Below are 20,867 nucleotides of genomic sequence, written 5' to 3'. Positions count from 1 at the left end.
CCTCCTCCACTGGTGCAACATCATATCGGACAGGTGGGTGCTGCAAATCGTCCAAAGGGGCTACTCCCTCCCCTTCGAGGCGACCCCTCCAGCCATGCCACCGCAGTACCACCGCATGTCGGGGGATCACTTGAATCTTCTGCGGGAGGAAGTTACGGCCCTCTTGGCCACGAGGGCCATCGAGCACGTTTCTGGGCCAGAAGTAGGGTGTGGTTGTTACTGCCACTACTTTCTGGTTCCCAAGAAGGGCAAAGGGGGCCCACGCCCTATCTTGGACCTGCGGAATGTCAACGACTTCCTCCGGAAGGAGAGGTTCAAGATGCTGACACTGGTTCAGGTCTTAGCTGCCCTGGATCCGGGAGACTGGATGGTAGCGTTGGACTTGCAGGACGCTTATTTTCACATTCCCGTCCTGCCGGCCCACCGGCGCTACCTGCGGTTCACGGTAGGCCACGAGCACTTTCAGTTTACCCTGTTCTTCTTCGGCCTTACCAGCGCCCCACGGGTGTTCACGAAGGTTATGGCGGTGGTCGCAGCTCATCTGCGCAGGTTAGGGGCTTCAGTCTTCCCCTACCTCGACGACTGGTTGTTGAAGGCGGGCTCGCCCCAGACAGTCGTCAGCCACCTCCAGACTACGGCCGACCTCCTGCACCTGCTGGGGTTCTCCATTAATGTGCCAAAGTCAAACCTGTGTCCCTCTCAGACGCTCCTTTTCATCGGAGCGGTTCTAGACTCAGCGCAGTTTCGGGTTTATCCTCCCGAACAGCGGGTTCGGGATATTCAGGCTCTGATTCCGATCTTTCAGCCATTATCCCGAGTCGCGGTCAGGTTGACGCTGCTGCTTCTGGGGCTGATGGCCTCCTGCATCCTTCTGGTGCATCACGCCAGGTGGCGGATGCGGGCTCTGCAGTGGGACCTGAAGTTTCAGTGGGCCCAGCATCAGGGCAACTTGTCCGACCATGTCTTGATCTCCGAGGGCACTGCAAGACAGTTGCAGTGGTGGCTCACGGACCGCGATTGGGTCAGCAGCAGATCCCTCTCCCTACCCCAACCGGAGCACGTGGTTGTGCCGGACGCGTCCCTCCAGGGCTGGGGAGGCCAGATGGGAGAGGCGGACATCAGAGGCCTCTGGTCTCTGGCGGAGTCCCAGCTCCATATCAACCTTTTGGAGCTGCGGGCGATTCGGCTTGCACTGAAGGCATTCCTCCCCTCTATCCGGGGGAGTGTAGTGCAGGTGTTCACGGACAACACCACCGCCATGTGGTACTGCAACAAACAGGGCGGGGTGGGGTCATGTACCCTATGCCAGGAGGCTCCGCGCCTCTGGCAGTGGCTGGAACATCAGAGCGTGACCCTGGTGGTTCAACACCTGGCAGGTTCCCTGAACGCAAGGGCGGACAAACTCAGCCGTCGGTGCATGATGGATCACGAATGGCGTCTGAACTCTGACGTGGCGCAAGGCCTCTTTCAGCAGTGGGGAGAGCCTTGGTTAGATCTATTCGCCACAGAAGAGAACGCGCAATGTCATCAGTTCTGCGCGTTGGAATTTCCAAGGCGGCACTCGCTTGGAGACGCTTTTCATTGCGAGTGGAGTTGCGGTCTGTTGTACGCCTTTCCGCCTATACCACTTCTGCCCAGAGTGCTGAAGAAGATCAAGCTCCGGATTGGGCATGGAGAGTCTGGTATCCCGAGCTCTTACACATGGCCATTAATTCTCCGATCAGGCTCCCTTTTCGATAGGATCTTCTGTTGCAGCAGCAGAGGACGATCCACAACGGAACCTGTTCAGTCTCTACTTCCTTGTGTGATGATTGAGTGGCGACAGGTGACAGATTTCGACCTTCCTCCTGAAGTCTGTAATGTTGTTCTGGCAGCCAGGTTTCCCTCCACTAAAACTTTATACGCTCTAGATGGAACAAATTTGTGGCATGGTGCACAGAAAAGGCTGTGGATCCCCTTTCAGCCCCTCTTTCCGAGGTTCTTCTGTTCCTCCTCTCTTTGTCCCAGCAGGGCTCTGCTCTGCGCACACTTAAGGGCTATATATCGACCATTGCAGTCTTTCTTCGGATTCCTGCTCAGCCTTCTCTTTTCAAGTCCCCTATTGTAAATAGATTCCTTATGGGCATTACTCATCTCTTTCCTCCTATTCCTTTCATAATACCGCAGTGGACTTGAATCTGGTTTGGACTTATCCTATGTGCGCTTCCTTCGAGCTGCTACATAATTTTCCTCTCAGGCTCCTTACTTTGAAAACTGCTTTTCTGATTGACATCACCTCTGCTCGCAGTATGAATGAGCTTTAAGTTCTGTCTTCAAAACCTCCTTTCCTTGCTGTTCATCTGGACAAGGTTGTCCTTAGAACTCGACCTTCCTTCCTAAAGTGGTTACCTCTTTCCACATTGGACGGACTATCACTTTGCCCACCGTCTTCCCGCCCGAATACTTCAAAGGAAGAGGAGAGACTCTCCCGTCTGGATCTAAAACGTGCACTATCTTTCTTTCTAGGGTAAGGAATCTATAACTATTAGTCTCTTTCAGATGAACAAGTTACTTGCCTTCTGTAACAATATATCTGTAAGAGACATATATTAGTTATAGATTCCTTACCGCCCCACCCATCCTCACCATTCTGCGAACTGACTTCTAGGGTAAGGGACTTCCTTTCATGGCCCTAGTTTTGTGCCCCAGTGGTCAGGGTCTTGCATGGCTCTGCTCTTCTGGTGTGGAATGTCATGTAAAGAACTGACGTCCGTGTGGGAGGGCAGCGTCTAAGTAGATACCGCAACATCATCCCGGCGATCACAATGCCGACGTCGAACGTGGAGTCAACTGACGCTACCTACCAACGACCATGGGTACTGCTACGAAAAAATTCTCCGGATCCAGTCTGACGCCTGGGGGTTATTCTAAGGTAAGGAATCTATAACTAATATATGTCTCTTACAGATATATCGTTACCGAAAGTAAGTAACTTGTTCTTTAAGGTGTGCCGTGGCACAAACAGGGAAAGTGCTCCCTATGTGTAATAGGGCCCCTAGAATGAAAACATTTATTAAAGTGAAAAAAATTACTCCACTTTATGTAATAAACATTTGCTAACGCTATTCCTTAATTTTGTCGAATCTTTGTTAAAGGTTTCTTTGACTTGATTTGTGTATTTTCCATCTATGTAGGCTTGATGAACAAATCCAGCAGTTTTCTGAGTAAATCCAGCAGCACTTGTTCAAGTTCTTCTGAGTCCTTCTTGCCTGGCATTTGCAAGGACCTGATCAGTTCAGCGCTAGACTTCCTGGGACAGGGGCATGCCAACGAGCGGAGTGTCGCAGACAGTATAATCATGGACCTGATTACTGTTCACACCGGGGTGACAGCTATTTCCAGTGCCTATGAAAGTCAAGATGATGAAAGTCTAGAGAACTGTGAGTCATATCTGTGGATTTCAATTGTGCTAAACATTACTCAACACAGTATTTGTTTATGAGGACGTGACTTTCACAAAAAATGTTTGCATTCCCTCCCCTAGCTTTTAAGGCAACTTTAAAAATTGATTGTACTGGCGTTCAGGGGAGCATACAAATAATTATTCAAACATTATGGGGTTTTATCATGAACCTTTTTCAATTGCGTGCCTTGTATTACCTTCAATTGTTTAATTGTACCCTTTTTAGTTAAATAGTTGGTTTTAGGAGCCCTAGCTTATTAGTACCAAACTCTTTTTGCAACATCAAACATTAGCCTTCTGTTATAAAGTGATACTCCTCTGTTAAACAATTAATACTCTAAACACAAAACGAGACAGCTACACAGAAGGGTTTGTTGACGTTAAGGGTCACCATTATGACTAGAAACATGGGGTCCAAAGTGTCACATTGAAAAGTCAGGTCTTGGGGGCTTTGGACCACATTGAAAAGCATGAGGTGGTGTGAAATCACCAGAAGCCTGGAAGCTGAAGATTTGAGGGAGGAAAATGCCAGATAGAGCGAGAACTTGACTTGAAGATATATTGGGAACTTGCTCGTGGTAGGCTTGTTGAACCACACACACAGATTTAAACGAAATCGGTTTGGAGACAGCCAGTGCAGCAAAGTCCTGGAAGCAGTAATCGAAGTCCAGTGAGGTAAGCAAAAAATAAGCCTCACTGATGATTTTTTTTTCTTAGAAGCCAAAAGAGAATTAATTTAATAAGGCCCAAGTGGAGGGAATACAATAGTCCTTATGATAAGATGTTCGTTGGCATGTGTGGCTGTAGATACACATGCTCTGCATACTCCTGCCATCTAGTGTTGGGTCCTGAGTTGTGCAAGTTGTTTTTCTTCGAAGAAGTCTTTTGTGTCACAAAACCAAGTGACTCCTCCTCTCGGTAATGGTGTGCATGGGCATTGACTCCTTTGTTCGATTGATTTCTCTCTGCCATCGGATGCGAAGGTGTGAGACTCAGTTCACTACGATTCTTCATTTATTTTACTGTCTTCAATGGTATAGTTTCAATCGTGCTTTTCACTTCTATGCTATTCTCGAATTTCGTCGGTTCAGGCTTTGACCGACTGCTCAGCGTGGCGCCGCATGTCTCTGGCCAACTCCTGCTTGTACTCCTTTCCATCGAAGATGCTCTTCTGTTGGAACAAACACCTTTCAGATTTTGTCCATGTTGCCAGGCGAAATATCCACACATCGTTCAACATCTTGTTTGCAACTTGCGTTTTTCACCAGACTATCATGAATCTGACTGGGATCGATGGGTGCTTAAATTGGACAAGTCTCACAGAGATGAAAACTCCAACATTTTCGGTGAGCAGCACGCTCAGGAGGAGCCATCTACAGAAGACAAACAAGGGGTCTTCTCCACTTATGAAAGCTCCAGCGTGGAGATCCAATACGGAGATGCGTAGCCTTCCATCCGGTCGGCCCGTTAGTACTAAGGCCCCTGACCCTGCTCCAATACCCAAGCAGGCCTCAAAACATTCTCATACAGAGGTCTCTGGACCACCACTGCCTTCTGGCCATTGTCGGATCTGAAAGACTTCCGACGCCTAGCCCTCGGTCCCGGCACCAACAAAGGATACCTAGGTCAAGCCTTTGGCATTGACCTCTTCGTTCCTAGACCGACCTTCAGGATCGAGCCAGCAACTGACCATGTCTAGCTTTGGCCTAGCAAAAATCTCGATTCCACGGCGAAAGCCTTGGTCCCTAAAATTACGGAGCCAAAAGCCTCTACGTTTTTATTGGCTTACAATTGAGCCCATTCTTGAGAAAATGGACTTTCGACTACAGAAAATCCTGATTTGTGAAGGTACAGGACGGATACTTTCTTCTCCTCCATCAAAGAGGAAGCTGTCCTTCCAAGAGGCACAAGACAGCCCTGTCCATCAAAAAAGGAAGATGACGGACAAAGCCACTGGTCCAACACACCAGCCTCCTCCTCCACCTCCTCCAGCACCACCATCACCACCCCTCCTTCCTCTCCTACATCTCCCCCACCTGGTCACCTCCAGGGTCACCAGGTACAGATGATGTGGGGGTACAAGGGCCAATAGGAGATCCTGACCCATGGAATGCATACAACACTGATCCCCTTACCCCCAACAATCCGGGTCTATATCTTGGCCCATTCCTCCCCTCCAAAAGATGCCACTTATTTTCAACAAGTACTTGCTAGGGCAGCTTCTTTCCACAATGTTGAGCTGCACAAAGAGTCCCTAGAAGAGGACTTTCTGTTTCACACCCTCTCTTCTAAACATAGAGACACCCAGCATTTACCCATGCTTCCCGGCATGCTGAGGACGTTTTTAAGGAACGTGCCCATTCCTGAGTTACCACCCCACCTGTAGAAAAAAAAAATCAAGGTGGCTACTTCTTACCCAATCTTTATTAGGGGTCAGGTTCCACCTGACTCCCTAGTTGCCACTACAGCTTGTAAGAGAGCTAACAGCTAGGCTACTGGGGATACTCCGCCTCCTGTAAAGGAGAGTAAGCAAAAAGATGCAGCAGGTAAGAGACTTGCAGCACAGGCAGCTAATCATTGGTATTTTGCCAATTCCCAAGTCCTTCTGGCCTGCTTTGTGAGAGACATTGGGATGAGATGAAGGAACTCTTACAGTACCTCCTGGAGGAACACAGCTAAAGGGGACAACAAATTGTCACAGACGGTCAGGCCATTACCAACAACTCCATTTGATGCGCACTAAATACGGCGGAAACAGCTAATAGGGGTGTTAATACCAGGGTACTTCTTAGATGACACGCATGGCCTAGGTGTGCTGGGTTCAAGTCAGAGGCCCAGCAGGCAGCACTTAAATATACATTTTGACAAAGAGCACCTTTTTGGCCCACAAGTAGACACTAACCTTGTATTAAATGAAAAAGGACAATGATATGGGGGGCGTGGCCACGGAGGCAACAAAGATGGCTGCCTCTGTTTGAAGCTCCGTCGGCCGGGCTCCCGTATAAACATTTAAATATGTGATTCTCCACATTAAAGCCTACAAGACACTTCCATCCTGCAGCGGTCCCGATTTGGCGCCTTCCGACACCCGCGCAGTGCCAGAGGACGGCGGGAGAAGTGAGAACGGCGGGGATCAAGGGCCCCTAGCCCTCGCCGGTGGAATCCCTGACTGCGCCTGGCTGGACGGTAAGTGCTGCACCTGTCGTGCCCCTGCTGTGCTCTGCGCCCGCTCGCGGCGCTTGGTTTGCCCTGCCTCTCTCCCAGTTTCCTCGCCGGGTCGGGCGGTGCTGTTCCGGGGACGCGCTCGCGGCTCTTGGGCCTTTGGCGTGGTCCCAGGCTGGGGCCTTGAGTTGGGGCCCTGGGGGTAGGGGCTGGGCGCTCTGTGGGCCGCGAGGGTGTGCGGAGGCAGTGACTGGCGCTGCGGGTGCTGGTGCCCCCCCTGCATTGTGGTGGCCCGCCCTGGTGTCTCGCTGTCCTTTTCTCCACCGCGATGCTCCTGCCTACAGCTGCCTCCCTGTGGCGAACGGGCTGCCATGACCAAAAACGCTCCCGTGGCCAGGCCACACGGCTTGATTTGGTGATCTTCCTGCCATCGACCTACCAGCGCCCACTATATATGGTCAGCCTAGTCCTGGGGAGACCTTGGTAATTCTCCTGGGGCCGCGTGGAGGCGAGTCTGCTGCCCATCGCTGTGGAGCCATTTTGGCATCACAGGCCTAATACTAAAGAAGCAACCGCGACCTTTTACTGCTACCAATTGATCTCGCAGTGGGACTATGTGACATAGGCGACCCCTGACCAACTACAAGATGGGCCACGGTCATGAGGGCTTATTTCATCTGCCTTTCTGCTGGTGCCCCACGACATTATATTGCCTACTACGCGCCTGTCACTGCCTTGGCCGCTCACTCGAATGCGATAGTGAACTTTCCTTCACTGCTATTTTATTATCCCTCCTTGTTCTCCGGGGCCATCGCCCTCTGCCACGTTGCTTCCTCAACGCTGCTTGTTTCCCCTAGACTCCCACCATGGGGAAAAGGGATCCAAACCAACGCAAACTCAGTTTTGACAAAGCTTCCCTCCTCACCACTGATGCCCTGCCGGGCTCCTCCACAGGCGCTGTGCAGTCTGCTGAACGAGACGACGCAACTTCTTTGGTCACTGCCATGATGAGTGAGATGAGGGCGGGTTTCAAGTCGTCGGACGGCTGGTTCGACAGTCTCGAACAAAAATTGGCGGACATGGGGTCTAAGGTCCAGGCCCATGACCGACGGCTGGATGTGGTGGAGTCTAGAGTCTCGGACATAGAAGACAACTCATCGAAATTGCTGAAACGGCTGGAGCGTGCCGAAAATGACCTCAAGGAAGTAGCCATCAAGAATGAGGACCTTGAGGTGCATAGCCGTCGCAACAATATCCGCATCCTCGGCGTGGCGGAGACGACGTCGACTGGATGGATGGATCTCTTCGTGGAAAAGCTGCTCGTCGACCTGTTCGGCCGGGAGGTGTTCACACAGGGGTTTGTGGTGGAGCGAGCCTATAGATCTTTGGGACCCCTGCCTCGCCCTGGCCTGCCTCCTCGCCCTATCATTGCAGACTCATGAATTTTCGTGACCGCTACGCTGCACCTTCGAGCTGCGCGTGAGAAGGGTGAGAGACAGTGGCTGGGCAGCACCTTGTATTTTTTCCGGACTTTACCTTTATGGTCCAGGAGGCACGCGTAAATATAAGGGAGTCAAGGCTACGCTCCGGAACTTGGGCCTCAAGTACAGTATGCTATACCCAGCATGACTAAAGGTGGAAGTTGCAGGCAGATTCCGAATTTTTGACATACCCACGGAGGTGCTGGAGTTTTGCCAGCACTATAAGAAGCAGGGGTCGAGTGCGGCTTCTGCTTCTGGCTCGCTTTCTCCGGTCCATGGCGATTCGCAAAACAGCGTAGAACTTTTCACGGACCCGGGACTGGCTGAACACCCATTATTGCATATCCTTTTACCTTCTTGGTGTTGCATGATTTATTTATAAAAAAAAATAATCTTTTTTATTGTTTTCCAACACAGTTAACAAACATGAGAATGACTGAGCATGTATACATAAACGCAGTTCCCCGACACATTTAATAACCTATAGGATCATTGTTCGTACTGTTCGGGAGATTGAACCAATAGTAATTATCCCAAGGGTCCCCAAGTCTTCCGTTAGAGTAACAACTAAAGCAGATACAGGTTAGAAATATAAAATCTGACATCCGTGTCTTAATAATGGGAGCGGGGGGATGCTCCACGCATCTCCTCAGCACCTTCCAGGCAAGTATTCTGCCAGTCCCCGTCCCGAGTGAGCGCACTCAGCTCTGACTCAGAGTCTAAATCTGCCGTCTTCAACTCAGTAACTAGGGCCTCCCACGCTCGCGCTGCCTCTAGCACCTTATCATTGCGGGACCTATGGGCTTGCTGCAGACGAACTACGCCCTCGCTGCCAGCCCACATGAGTAACGCAGCCTTCCATCTGAGGTAGCAGGGCCCTGTAGCAGCTCTCAAGTGGGCCGGAATTTCTCTCTTGGCAAGCAACAACCCCAAGTTTAAAAACGTACTTGTCAATTTTGTCTTGCTAGTGTGTGGAAACCAATGTAACAAACAGGTCCCCTTATCCGGAGTAATCCGTCGCTCCGTTACATTGCAGAGCAAAGTGGCCACCTCCTCCCAGTATGTGCAGAGTTGCGGGCAATCCCATAGCATGTGCACTAGATCTGCGTTTCGCAGCCTACACCGGGGGCATTGTGCAGTGTCTACATGGAAATATTGGTTGATTTTCGCTGGTGTGAGGTATGCTCTGTGCAAGATAAAAAATTGAATCAATTGGAACCTGGCGTTTCTAGTGCCCTTCCATGCCCTCTTAAGGATCTGCGACCAGGCCAAGTCGGGTATTTCTTTATCTATATCCTCCGTCCACTGTCCTTGTAGCCTCTGCAATGGCGTCAGTCCCTCTCCAAGCATGCGCCTATATTGGCAAATGACCGCTTTATATGTGCCCGCTGCCATCACTACGTATTGGCATGCAGCACTGACTGGTGGTTCCGAAAGGCCGGTATCCCAATGTTTCTGACAGCAACGAGGGCCGTATGCATCAAGAAATGGCCCCGCGGAAGCCCAGAGCCCTCTTGTAATGCACTCTAGGGCAATAATTCACCATCTCCGAATAAATCCCCTACCATCTGTAATCCTAGCATCTTCCAGTCCGCAAGCGCAGACCAATCCCCCCGTGCGGCAGGGCCATGCACATCCCCAGTGGTATCTCCGGGGCGTAGGGCCGCTGCACCCCAACTCTATTGTGGTATCGTTTCCAACACTGTCGCAGTGCGCTTTCTTCGACTGACAGTTCAGCAGCCCGTAGTGGATGTTGCAGCACCACAAACGATAATACATGCCGCGGCACATCTGGTTCGGAGCCTCGCTCCGGTCCCTGAAATTCCTGTGCCACTGCCTGGGTAAGGCTCTAGAACTGCGCAGCCAGATAATCTAGTTCAAAGTATGGGACAGCCAGGCCCCCCTCCGCTCTTGGGTGTATCAAAGTGTCCAGCGCTACTCGACGCCTACCTGCCCCCCATATGAAGCCACTCACTGCCGATCAGAGTTGTCGAAAAAGAGCAACCAGTATTCTTATAGGTAAGGTGCAGAAGAAATATAACAGTGGCGGAAGCGCCACCATCTTCATCAGCGCCACCCGACCTGCCACCGACAAGGGCAAAGTACCCCAGAACTGCATGCTGCCCTTAAGGCTCCTTATTGCTCTGCCTATATTCCCCTCAAGCAAATTGACCTGGGTGTGATATACATGCGTCCCCAAGTAGGGGAGGCATCTGGGCTCCCATGTGATATCTGACAAGTGCGCAGGTGGGTCACAGTCTCTGGTTACTGGGAACACGCAAGTCTTTGCCCAATTGACTCGCAAGCCAGAAATGCCTCCGAAGCGACAGAGCAGGTCCAGCGCGCCCTCCAATGCCCTTTCGGCATCATGCAGGAAGAGCAAAAGGTCATCTGCGTACAGCGAAATATAATGTGTCTGGTCACGAAGCCTCAGGCCCTGGAATGCCCTCCCCATTCTCGCTCGTGTCGCCAGAGGCTCAATGGCAAGGGCAAATAACAACGGAGAGAGCGGGCAACCCTGCCTAGTGCCGCACCCCACTGGGTATGAGGAGGAAATGACCCTACCTACCCTCACTCTAGCACTCGCCGAAGCATACAAAATTTCAAATTTCAATCCAGCGGACATACCCCTCCCCAAGGCCGAATGCTTTCATGACTGAAAACAAATAAGCGATACAAAAGGGGATGATGGACGGAGCGTTTGAGCAAATCAAACACTCACCCCCAGTCAACTGATCTGGGTTTAATCCATCACCATTCTTTAGCTCACTCAGCCACCCCAGTTCAGACATGGCCATATGCAAATCAGTCTGACCCTGTGCCTCATGGGAACAGTCCAGCCCGAACTGCCAAGCCATGTTTTCCCTGGACCGGAAACAAGCATCCTGGCACCAGTTTCGGATTCATAATCCTCATCAGCCAGGCTATCTTGAATCCATCAACTGTTGTTTTGCATTTTGTCACCCCGAGTGAGATGGGTATGCTCAGACGCGAGTCCCATGCTCTCCACACCACTGGAGTCAAGCTATCCTGGCTGAAGACGGCTGATAGCCAGAAACCTGTCCTAGGATGCTTGATTCCGGTCCAGGAAAGACATGGCTTGGCAGTTCGGGCTGGACTGTTCCCATGAGGCACAGGGTCAAGGCTGATTTGCATATGCCCATGTCTGAACTGGGGTGGTGTGGAGTGCAAAAAAACGATGGATTCAGGCCCAGATCTCTGTACTGGGGTGAATGTATGACATTGTTCTGCATTCTGTCTATCAACTGTTGTTTTGCATTTTGAAAACAAATAAGGCGACTCCAAGCTGTCAAATGCTTTTGCAATGTCCACCGAGAGGACTTGTGCCTGGCTATCCTCACCATAGCCCCCATTCAATATGTGTAGTAGCCTACGTATGCTGCTAGCAGTGATACGAGAAGGGATGAAACCTGCCTGATTGGAGTGAACCAGCTGCATCATAAGAGGAAGGAGTCGAGTGGCCAGCACCCGACTTAATATCTTATAACCGGTGGTGAGCATAGATAACGGGCGATATGCCGCTGGGTCCGTAGGATCCTTTCCCGACTTTAGGAGGGGAATAATAATGGCCTCCCTAGTGGAGGCCGGCAGTACTCCCAGCAGCCTGGCCTCTCTATACATCAACAACAACCTAGGAGCCAGGACATCAATATAAGCTAAATAGAAGTCAATAGGCAGTCCATCGCTGCCCGGAGTTTTGTTGCATGCCGGCTATTTAACGGCACAACGGATCTCAGCAAGCGATATATCCTGTCCAAGGGATTCCGCTTGTTCCGTCCCTACGGTAGGCAGCTCCAGGTCCTCTAAAAACGCCTGTATTTCCGCCTCCCCGGTGTGCAGGTGGCTCGTATATAATTCAGCATAAACGGAGCGGAACCGCTCATTAATTTGATGTTGCGCATATTCTAATCTCCCCCATGAGGAGACTAGCGCCAGGATAGGGACGCATCTAGGGACGGGGTTAGCCAACCATGCCAGCAAGGTGCCCACTTTATCTCTTTCAGCGTGTACACAAGCCAAATATGCTCTGTGGTCGAAGCACCTTAAGCGCTCCACCACCACTGCCACCGCTTCCTTCAGGTCCTGGACGGTGCCTCGCGCTTCCTGGGCAATGGAGTGGTCACGCTCAGTCACTCTAAGGGCTTCCTCAGCAGCCTCAATTTCTTGAAATAGCAGTTTCCGTACTCCCACCCATTTAGTAATACAAAACCCGCGGGTCACCACCTTGAAAGCGTCCCACACCGAGGCCGCTGTCGTAGCTGTGCCTTCATTCTCAGCGAAGTATTGCTCAATCCCTGTGCCCGAGAAGAATGAAAGGAAGGGGTCCTCAGACATAGAACAAAGAAATTTACAAGTTCATTCTGTTGTATTAATTCAAAAAACAAAGTTATTGGATGCAAAAGAGAGTTTATTTCAAAATTGCATATACATCCTATTCAATTGGATTTGGATTCATATTATATTCACCAAGTTTCTGAACATGTGTGTGCCCACATTCACAACGGGGAGGGGTGAAGTGAGGGAAGTGTCAGGGATGGGATAGACATGGTCTGAATCATTCAGTGACAAATCTTATTCTTATTCTGAAAAATATGTACAAGTGGTCCCTTAAAGTAAAGGCCACATCATGAGGCTCCTAAAGAGTCCAAATTGTAGCTGGCAAAATAGGCCTAACTCCGTTAGAGCGATAAGTGCCTAGATTGGGACCGGAGTTGGTCTGCGGTTGTGTAGTCGTCTACGTTTCGACCCAAATAGACAGTAGGATTCTTTTCCTTACGGACGGGTCTTCATCAGGACAAAGAAGTTGTGGGTGGGCAAACTCCTAGGGAACAATTAAAAGCTAATTAGGAACACACCCATCTCGTTATGAATTCAAAAGAGGGTGGAACAAGATAAACAGTTAAAAGCCGTGCCCAGCCCAACTTGGAAGGCTGGATCTTCCAGCAACTCCGGGCGCAACCTCCAGCTCCACGGCCCAACAAAAACTCACCAGCAGTGGGTTGTGGTCCAAGATGGTGCGCGATAAGTACTCACTACTAGATACCATAGCAGCCAGACCGGTACTACACAGAATCGCGTCCAGCCGCACATGCAAATCGTGTAACTCAGAGAAGTAGGAATAATCTTGTTCACTCAGGTGTTGTGCCCGCCAGACATCCACAAAACCCCAGTGATCCTGCCACTGGGTCCTAATTTTGCCAATTTATGAATCGGGCCCCAGAAAGCGGTGGATGGGATCTGTCCATGACCTCGTCCGCAATGGAATTAAAGTCCCCACCCATGAGTACCGGGTTCGTAAAGTAAGCCTCTAGGACGTCAGACAAGCGCTCCAAGAAGGACGCCTGCTCCACATTAGGGGAATAAATGCAGCAGAGGGTGATCTCCCGTCCATTTAGGCGCCCCCTAACCACCACGTAGCGCCCCTCCGGGTCTATCAGTTGGTCAGTCATTTGGAAGGGGACACCAGCTCTAATCCAGATCAACACCCCTCGCGCAAAAGCGGAATAAGTAGTATAATACAGTTGTCCCCACCATCTACGCTGTAGCGCTACCCCTTCTGCCCTAGTCCATTGAGTTTCCTGTAGGAATGCTATCTGCACGCCCCTACGCACCAAATAGGAGTGGACCTTATACCTGCGCTGCATTGAGTGTAGTTCCCGCACATTCCTAGTCACACATTTCACATCCGGTAACAGGCCCATAGTACAGATGCACAAAACACAGGAACTCTCCGTTCCCGCTTAGACGCGCCGACAGGCGTTGTCCCCCAAGCAAGGCAATCCCATCCCCCAACAATCCCGCCCGCCCACAACAGCACCCTCCCCCCCAAGAACAGGCACCAACATAGTGAATCCCATCCAAACTAACCCAACAATATGCCTCAAACGACGTTAACCCCTTCGACGCTGATGACGAGCTGGGCTCATCATGGCGTAGCCTCCTCGCACGCTGATGACGAGCCCAGCTCGTCACGTAACATGCGATTTACGAAAACTCAGCGCAGGAGCGGAATTCCGCTAGCGCGCATGGAGTTAAGGCAAACTAACTGGGACCATCCAGTGGGGCTGGATAGAGCCTAGCAAGTAACCTACGAATAATCAAAACGGCACCCAGTGTCCGCCCCAGGACCCCCCAAAAATGTAGCCCCCCCAAAACCCCCCACATTTACTGCCGTATTCCTCGTCTATGCAAACTCAGCCCGGGCCCCATTATTCTGTACATCCAACGCACTATAGGGATCCCCCAACAGTGATAATCATTTTGCTATATCTAGTCTTACCAGAACTCCCAGTCCCATTAAGAGTGCAAAGTCTACTCATCCAGAAGTCCGTCCGCTGTTCCCGGTGTAACCAGCAGTAGATGTACACTTCCGACGCAGAGGATTCTGCTTCCGATTGGCCTTTATCACCTTCCGGGTCCGAGCCCTTCGGCGAGGTCCTCAGCACGTCCCCGGATATCGCCTTCACCGCTTCCAGCACTCTCCTGTGCTCCACTTCCATTTTGAGGTCGATGGACTCCGCAAACCCTGCCGTCGGCGCCGCAGCTGCTGCGATCTGCAGGGTTGGGAGTCTCTAGCCAACTCCCGCACTTCCACCTCCCGACCGCCTGTAGGATTCCAGCAATGCCCACACTTCCTCTGGTGTGTCATGAAAGCAGGTTTCCCATCTAGGGCAATGCGCAACTTGGCCGGAAACAACAGAGAGTACTGGATCCCTTCTGCGTGCAATTCTTTCTTGACAGCCGGAAAGGACATGCGGCGCCACTGAGTGTCGAAGGAGTAGTCCGGGAATAGAGTAACTCTGCTATTGTCGACCTGGAAAGGGCCGTCTGTGCGAGCCTTCTGAAGAAGCAAGTCTCAATCCCTAAAATGCAGCAGCCACGCCACCACCGGCCGTGGAGGGGCGCCCCTGCGGCGGAGGTCTGGCAGGGACACGGTGCGCGCGTTCCAGGGTATAGAAGGCCAATAATCCCTCAGGGGCCACCACTGTTCCGAGCCAGTCTTCCAGATAGTGCTCCATGTCTGATCCCTCTATCTATTCCGGCAATCCCACCACTCGGATGTTGTTCCGCCTATTCCTTCCTTTTGCGTCCTCCGCCCGCTTCTCCAGCACCGCAATTCGGTCTAAAGCGTTTGCCATCGTTGCGGTCAGCGCGGTTTGCGCAGGCTCCATCTCTTGGATCGTGTCCTCTACTTGTTTCACCCGGTCCGATAACTTAGAGTGATCAGCTCGCAGGAGGCCCAGCCCCGTTGCCACCTGCGCAATGTCCTGCTGCAGGGCGGTACGGGAGTCCGCAATGGCAGCCAGAATCTTATCCAATTGAAGTCGGAGCCCCGGGTTTTGCGGCAAGCCATGCGTTTCCCTGTCATCTTGGGGCAGGGATTCGGAGTCAGAGGGTTGTGGGTCCTCTTCCTTCCTCCCCCGGGGCTTGCCCATGACGTCAACCGTTGGAGCCCTCCAAAGGGCCCCCGCCGTGGGGTCACCCGATGTGTGTTGGGTGATCTCAAGGGTCAGCTGCCAGGACAGAGGAGTCTGAGGCGTCCCTTCTCTGCTCTTCCTGGCCTGCCAAAACCGCCCCGTGTAGCGCCGTTAGCGAGCCCCTCCACTCCAATGCGGAATCCGTGCAGGTCCCGACAGGGCAACAGCAGCCAGACAGCTCAGCCAATGTCCCCCCGAGCCCAAACCAGTGTTCGAGTCACCGAAGAGCCAGCCAGGGGTGCCGTCAAGTTTCCAAGTGGAATGCCCCGTCCCTACCGTGAGTCCCAGGTGGGCGTATGTCCAACCCTGCCAGGGCGCAGGCTCCCTTACGGTCAGCTCCACAGTCCGCCCAGCTCGCCTCTGCCTTCACAAGGCTCTTCCCGTATGGCTTCGAGTTAGGGCACCCCCGGCCCACCGCAGCAGAGGCCCAACATGAGGCCCGCCTCCCGCCGCTGTCCGCCGGTGCACAGCCTGCGGCTCTCCAGGGCCGCCCAGTGACTTTTGCGGCTCTCGGTCCCAGCAGCTGCTGCCCTCCGCTCAGCAGATCAAGAGGAGTGAGCCTGCATTCACCAGTCTTCTCCCGGGCCTCAGTCGCCCCCTCAAGGGGCACTGCCCTGCAAGATCCGCTCTGAGATGCAAGAGCGCCTAGCTGAGATTGGTGTCGAGGGCTCTGCCCTACTTTGGATCCAGAGCCATCTAACCGGTAGGCTATCAAGGGTCAAAATTGGACCTTTCTCCTCAGCTAGTGTAGAAAACGATAAAGGTGTCACCCAGGGATCAATACTAAGTCACACCCTTTTTAATATATATCTATCCCCACTAGCTAAGGTAATCAGAGCCTATGGCTTTGATACTGTGTCTTACGCCGATGACACTCGGATCTTAATCACCTTAGGTCCCAACCCCTCGAATACGAAACTCGGATTCCAACAGTGTATGATTTCTATAAAAGAGTGGATGACTAACAACCACCTGATGCTAAACGCCGGAAAAACCAAAATTATGCTATTTGGAAATGCGCATAAATACTGGACAAACGAATGGTGGCCACCTGCACTTGGCCTCTGCCCTGCCCCTAAAAACTCAGTCAGGAATTTGGGAGTCACCATCGATGACAAACTATCCATGTCCTCCCATGTAAACAAAGTAGTGCATTCCAGCGTAGGACTAATGCGCAGCCTCAGAAAGATCTTTAAGTGGATACCGCTATCATTCCGTAAACCCCTAGTGCAGGGTCTAATTATAAGCCGCCTGGACTGCGGAAATGCACTACTAGCGGATGTAAATGAAAGCTCCTTAACCAAACTTCAAACCCTCCAAAATACAGCAGCCAGACTGGTCCTGGACCTTCCACCCCGTACTCCTTCGGCCCCAGGTCTGAAGAAACTGCACTGGCTCCCCGTAAGAAAACGAATCAAATTCAAAATCTGCTGTTTGGTCCATGAAATGTAACGAGGACAAATCAGAAATTCTCTTATATGGACAATTCCCGGTGGCCTTAAAAGAATCTCTATGGCCCAAAGGGTCACCATGTCCTAAAGGTTATTACGGGGTATCTAAGAACTTAGGGATCTGGTGCGGGGGTGACCTGTGCTTTCGCGAACAGATCACGAGACTGTCAGGAGCTTGCTTCAGCACTCTAAAAACCCTAAGGAAGTTCTTCCCCCTCCTTCCCCGAGCAGCCAAGGAGGCAGTAGCCAGGGCACTCATACTTTCGCGCCTGGACTACGCCAATGCCCTTTAGATCGGCTCTCCTGGCTTTCTCTTGAGCAAACTTCAAGTAGTACAAAATGCAGCTGTTAGGCTCCTCTTTAACATCCCTAGGAGACAAAGTGTCCGCAAACAGCTATGTGACCTTCATTGGCTCCCGGTGGCTCAAAGAGTGTGCTTCAAAGTCTTGGTCCTGACTCACAAAGCCTTACATGGTCCTTGCCCATCTTACTTGAGGGCCAGATTTTCGTTCTACCAGCGGACACGCCACCTACGCTTGGCTGCTCATTGACGACTGGTTATCCCTAGGTTTAGAAAAACACGCCTGGGTGGTCAGTCCCTGGCGGTAAGAGCTGCCAATATGTGGAATGCCTTGCCAGACCCTCTGAGGCATACGACTGACCTAACCACTTTTAAAAAACTCCTGAAAACACATCTGTTTCAACAAGTGGTCTAGACCCCCTGCTTAATCTGTCATTGTTCTCTCCACGGGCCAGGACACTCTTGAGTAACAGTGCGCGATACAAATCCATTTATAACATATAACATAACATAAATCTATAAACGGCCAGGGACCAAAGTACCTGGAAAGAAAACTCCAGGGGTATCGCCCAGTTAGAACCCTCCGATCCTCAAACAAACACCTTCTAATAGTCCCAAAAGTACGTACGGTTAGAAATGGCGACAGAAGCTTCTCCAAAATAGGACCCACAACCTGGAACACCTTACCATTATCAATCAGAAATGATTCAAACCACAAAACATTCCGCAAGAATCTGAAAACATGGCTCTTTTAGACCTTGTGCTACCTCTCCACCCTATTTCTTCCTGGTTTTCTGCAAGCGCTATGAGACCTATCGGTGATTTATGCGCTATACAAATTCAAATACAAACAAACAAACAACCTTGGTGACGTCGTCTAGGAGCCTCTCAGGAAGGTGGCGCCGCCATCTTGAAGCTGCCTTTGTGATTGGCCCTGGGGTTCACTCCACAATCCCCAAATTCGCCGTCTCACATTACCGGAACACTCCAGGCCAGCTGCCCATCGGTTCCCCGACCCTCGTGGCTATGTGGGGGGTTTAGGGGGTCAATTTCCAGGAGAAATGCCGGGTCCCTTAGCGGAGCTCGGCGCTCACGCTGCCGGCCGCCTCGGCATCCAAGCCACGCCCCTCTTGGTGTTGCATGATTATGTACATTCTAGGTTTATTCATATTTTGATTTACGGGTATGCCTGACCGGTGTGGCGTTGCTGCCCCTCATGGCGGATGCCTTTGTATCCTTGCTTTTTTTTTTTTTTTAATTCTTCATTTCCTTCTTAATTGGTCAGTGTCATGTATATTACTGCATTCTGCTGTACGATTGCAATGGGTTTGCCTCTATGGGGTTGTAATGAGGCTGGGTGGTGGGTGGGGGGTGGGGTTTGTTTTGCTCTTTTATATTTACGATTGTTACATCATTTATCATGCATTTGAGTTGAGATGGAGTAGCACGCAATCCAGACTATCTTTGTTATTGTTTGCCAGAAGGCCAAGTTAGGCCTTCAGCTCGGTCCATCCGGGCTTTCACTGATGTCCTGGAACGTTCGGGGGCTGAGTAATACTAGGAAGCGTAGACAGGTTTTCAATGATATCACTTGACACGAGATTGACATTGCTTTTTTACAGGAAACACATTTGGCCCCCTCTGACTCTTCTCTAGTTGCTTAAAGTTGGGGTACCCATCAGTTTTTTTTCTCATTATAGCAGATATTCAAGAGGGGTAGCCATAATTATACACAAGCGAGTGCCATTTGCTTTATTTAACAGTATCTTGGACAAAGAGGGTCGTTACCTGATAGTCACGGGTACACTTATAGGATATAAGGTCACATTGGGGTGGATCCATGGCCCCAATGCCGATACTCCTTCTTTTTTCCAAGAATTACAAGTGAAGCTCCTCACGCTTGATCCTGGGCTATTTGTTGTTGGAAGGGACTTTAATTTATTGATGAATTCGACTAAGGACAGTACATCCTCCTCTCCTGACGCTAAAGCTAGATCATGTTCAATTTTGCTCGATATATGCACACGCTTCTCCCTAATTGACATAGAGGCACTGCTTCACCCACAGCTTCTTGATTATACACACCACTCTGGATTCCACAACACCTGGACCAGAATTGATTACTGGCTCCTTTCCCCTGGGGCCGCTGGTTGGGTCGAGAACCTTCTCACTCTCCCGCCCACGCTGTCAGACCACTCTCCAATAGTCCTTAAATTGAATATCCCCAGGTTGGGTGGGTATGAGATGCAGTGGCGATTTCCCGGGAGAGCACTGACTGACCCTGTTTTCACTGAGGTAATTCGTCAAGCCATTGGGGAATATTTCGATTTTAACACTGGGTCTGTGGAGTCTTGGGCAGTTCTTTGGGAGGGGTTCAAGGCAACTATTCGTGGTGTCTGCATTGCCAAACATGTTGGTGCTTTAAGAGATATCCGTTCCACACTGTCTCGCATTGAAAAGGACATTGCTGCACTAGACAGAGAGTTATTACAGAACCCATCGGGTGACAGAGGCCAGGCGCTTGTCGTTAATGATGGAGTTTAGGGAGGAGGCGGACAGAGAGCTGAGGTTTCTGACCAAACAGTGCACAGCACGACAGTATGGGGAAGGTGACAGACCCGGTAAACTATTGACGCAGCTACTTCGCCCCCTCATCATGCGTCTTATATCACAGGGGTTATGGGTCCGTAGGGAGAGGTGCTTCGTTCCACGCCAGAAATCTGCAGCACCTTTTATTACAAACGCCTCTACACGTCCATGCTAACGGGGGACCAGGGGGACCGGGGGGGCCTACCTAAACGAGATTGCTATGGTATACCTTGAAAAATACATGCAGGAATTTTTAGCTACTCCCATCACTCAGTACAGCATAGTTCAAGCCATTGAGGCGTTGAAGGGTTCCTCAGCACCAGGCCTAGACGGCTTTTCTGCCGATTTTTACAAAGAGGTCTTAGTCCCGCGATTGGTGGAAGTATACCCGGAAGCACTTGAGACGGGATGCCTGCCACCCACGTTCAGAGAGGCAGTCATCATTCTCCTTCCCAAGCCAGGCAGGGACACCACAATATGCAGCTCATACAGACCTCTTTCTTTATTAAATCCAGACTACAAGATTTTGGCTAAGGTGATCGCCATCCGGCTCTCCTTGCTGATGGAGTCTATCATATCCCCAGCACAGTCTGGATTTGTCCCACATCGCTCCACTTCTTTGAAACTGAGGACCCTGTTCTCCGTTTTGCATAGAATAGACCCATCCACACCGGCCGCCGCAATCCTTCTTGACGCTGAGAAAGCGTTTGATTCTTTGTAATGGCCCTTCTTCCTGTCCATCATGAGACTCATGGGTATGCCGGACTGTTTTGTCTCTACGGTTGCGTTATTGTACACTGCACCCACGGCCAGACTGCGCCTCAACGGCACCATAACCGAACAGTTTTCCTTGTCACGTGGCACAAGTCGGGGATACCCCCTGTCCCCGCTGCTTTTCATCTTGGCGATGGAACCCTTGGTCCGTCACTTTCAAGAAAAACA

General features: G+C 51.1%; 1 protein-coding gene across 1 annotated transcript in view; it reads left to right on the top strand.

Moving 5' to 3' along the window:
* The window catches only part of KIF14 (kinesin family member 14), a 625,766-nt gene that overhangs the window by 429,874 nt on the left and 175,025 nt on the right, over positions 1-20,867 (top strand). Inside the window, exon 24 of the mRNA XM_086957758.1 lies at positions 3,174-3,419. Within this exon, the coding sequence (XP_086813884.1) occupies positions 3,174-3,419 (246 nt within the window). The remainder of the gene's footprint in view (positions 1-3,173; positions 3,420-20,867) is intronic.

This window comes from Lissotriton vulgaris, chromosome 1_1 (genome assembly GCF_964263255.1).
Source record: "Lissotriton vulgaris chromosome 1_1, aLisVul1.2, whole genome shotgun sequence".
NCBI lineage: Eukaryota > Metazoa > Chordata > Amphibia > Caudata > Salamandridae > Lissotriton > Lissotriton vulgaris.
Note: the sequence above shows the minus strand (reverse complement) of the source record. Positions and strands in the feature narration are given on the sequence as shown.